Below are 3,150 nucleotides of genomic sequence, written 5' to 3'. Positions count from 1 at the left end.
CTGCTTCTTGGAGGGGAGTTGTGAACACGGTGCCAATCAGAGTTGCGACGTTGCCGTCATCGCCTACCGCTTTGCCGCAGCGCGGTCACTTCTACCGTCAATACCCCGAAAGAAGAAAAAAAGGAAGACACGTGTACTTTGTTTATATTTTTTCTTTATTTATAACTTTGATTAAGACAGTAATTTTAACCGCTAACTCAGCTCGTCAGAGTTGGCTAAGTACAGATCAGTTATACTCAGTACATCTCTGTCTCTCTCTCTCGCGCGCACACACACATGCAAACAACACGAAAAAAGTTACTGAAGGTTACCGGTAAATATTTATAGTGTCAATTGATGTCTTTATTAGTTTTTGAAAGATTATATTCCGCCGTCAAGTACCGAGTCAAGTTGCTAACATTCAAAGTCTCGTCTTTATTTTGTTTAAATACCAATGCTAACGTATGGTAATCTTGTGTAACTCCCAATCTGTTGTTTATAAGAGTGTAATTAACACATTTTAAAATCAAGCGCTATTACAATTTAAAATAATAATAAATAGAATGAGTCTAAGGATTATAATGCAGAGTTTCAATACCCCTTCATGTACCGTATGGTGCATTGTAAAGGTACATGATTAAGAGATACCCCTTGGGAGGGGCAACTCGGGCACTCACCCGAGGCTCCGCGCTTTATGGGGGCCCGCGCCAAGTAAAATATTTGTTTGCTCACTGTTTATTACGAGTTTATGGGACACTGGTGCTTGCAATTTAACAAATTAACCCGATTTCTCCTAACTTCACGTGCATGGTTTTGACATACTTAAAAATATCCAAAATTACTGAAATCATATTCTAAACTAAGTACTGTATGAAAATCATGTTCATATATTTCAGCTAAAAGTAGTTAATATACAGAATTCGTTTAATTATACGTCGAATGAAATCATGGAGTGGAAATATTTTTATACACAAGACCCTGTAAATTCACAACAGCATAAAAATTTAATGAGAAGTAAACAAAGGAGAATCATGCTGGAGAATATTATTGAATATGATTAAAAATTGTCACTTGGATAGTTAAAATAATAGTTTGCTATTGAACACATCCAGTTTTGCGCCCCAGGGGAACATTTGAAAGGAATAGAAACAATAATTTAGAAACTTTAATTAGTCCACTATAATTTTTAGGTTAAACCTCCAACAAGTTCTGTTTATTGCAGCTTAGGTAATAATACGAAATATATATAAATTTTGTATTAATTATGATAATTTTTGTATTGCGATTATGTAGGACACCTGTACTTCATACTAGGGAGAAAAAAATGTTTGATTTTCTCAGACCTGGAAAATTTTGGTTATAGGCCCTGCGTATATTGCATGCCCTGGGTCTCGCACCCACCTCGGTCCTGCCCTGATGTGTATGAATACAGAACAATGAATAGTACTTTCATGCTTTCCTATTGTCTATTTCATCATTATCACCATAGCGATATAATAACATCGACAAACAAAAATCTTTGTTAGAACATATATACGTATCGACGACGATAAATAGTTAAAGCAGACTCAACCTATTGCTTCGACTCATAACTTGTGCATCACCCTCCCTCGTTTTTTGTTATTACGTCTATTGATTTGAGCCAAAACTTTGCGATATTATCGATGTGGGAGAGTTTTGTAAATTTTTATAGCTTGCATTAATTTAGTGTCCGGCAGCACGTATTATTAGCGAGCGTATCGGTTGACATAATTATTTATATATTATGAAATGTGCAGAATAGAAATAAATAGCTACATTGTACTCACCAAAATGAAGTTCTTAATCGTCGTCTGCTAATGTTGACACTCCCAAGTCGTCACTGTCACTTCCTTCACTACTTTCGTTATCTGTATCCAAATTAATGATAACTGTATCATGCACACGCTCAATCAGCCCATCGGCTTCCCACATTCTTTCCTCGGTTTGCTTTACTTTCTCCACATCTCTTCGCCACTGTTCAATGCTCACTTTTTCTATTCCTTCTTCCATTAACTGCACTACTTCGTCCAATTTGAATTTAGCATTTTCCATGGCGACGTGGTTCTTCACGGAACTCCAAACGTATTCTATGGGATTGAGCTCGCAGTGGTATGGGGGCAAGCGAAGAACTTCGTGACCAGCAGCTTTAGCTAATAAGTCCAATTTATAATTGTTCATGTATTTAATTTTCTCGTTGTCTAAAATTTCGCACAATTCAAATTTGTTCATGTATGCTTCCCACGAAATCCCTTTCTCAGTAAACCAATTTTGAATGTCTTTTTTGGTGCTGCTCTTTGTGGGAATTTTCTCCGCCCTGACACTATGATACGGTGCATTATCCATCACTATTACAGAATTGGGGGGGATATTAGGTAACAGCCTTTCCGTGAAATAACGTTCGAACACATGCGAATCCATTTCGGAATGATAATCGCTGTTTTTGTTCCCCCTTTTCCCCCGGAAAATCAACTTTGCCCCCGGAACAAAACCATCTTCGGATCCAGCATGGACCAATATCACCCTCTCGCCCTTCCCCGTGGGCGCTTTTGCTCCTACCGAGAGACCTTCACTCCATGCTTGGGCCGCAGACGTAACTTTGGAGTCCACCCACCTCTTGGATTTGGTATGGCCTCTGTTTGCCCAAGTTTCATCGGTGTATATGATCTTTCGGCCTTCGTTTCTGAAACGCCTAATTGCACGAAGATATCTGTGCCTCCACGCTATAATATCTTCCCTGTCAATTAGCATTGACTCTCTTTTGTGCTTAACAAATTTGAAGGCTAGGGATTTAGTTAGTTAAAACGTCGGTGTCGTATTGCGGGAGTGGGGGGTTGGAGCCAAAATATCTAGCTACAGGGCTAACAGAGGGTATCCTCACACTCATTCTGTGACGCCTCTACCTCTTTGTTAAAATAAAATGTTATTCGTATTATTCTCACCTACAAAAAGGTGCTGGTACTGCGTATCATTGTTTTCTGCGTTGTTCGTGTGACCGCTTAAGTTCTATTATATTACATACACACTCACAGAAAACATCCATGCCCAGGCCGGGATTTGAACCAGGACTCCTGGCGTGCTAGCACGTTGTGATAACCACTACGCCACAGAGATCGGCAGGTTAGATATATATATATATATATATGTGTGTGT

The 3,150-nt window shown here is 38.9% G+C and overlaps 1 protein-coding gene across 1 annotated transcript; it reads right to left on the bottom strand.

Moving 5' to 3' along the window:
• Window positions 1–1,800: 1,800 nt before the first annotated feature.
• LOC146004166 (uncharacterized) lies at window positions 1,801–2,748 on the bottom strand. The gene has a single exon (XM_083142832.1). It carries the CDS (start codon window positions 2,746–2,748, stop codon window positions 1,801–1,803), a length of 948 nt encoding a protein of 315 aa, XP_082998958.1.
• Between the last annotated feature and the right edge of the window lie 402 nt (window positions 2,749–3,150).

Source organism: Lepisma saccharinum, chromosome 21 (assembly GCF_977018435.1).
Source record: "Lepisma saccharinum chromosome 21, izLepSacc3.1, whole genome shotgun sequence".
In the NCBI taxonomy this organism is placed as follows: domain Eukaryota; kingdom Metazoa; phylum Arthropoda; class Insecta; order Zygentoma; family Lepismatidae; genus Lepisma; species Lepisma saccharinum.
Note: the sequence above shows the minus strand (reverse complement) of the source record. Positions and strands in the feature narration are given on the sequence as shown.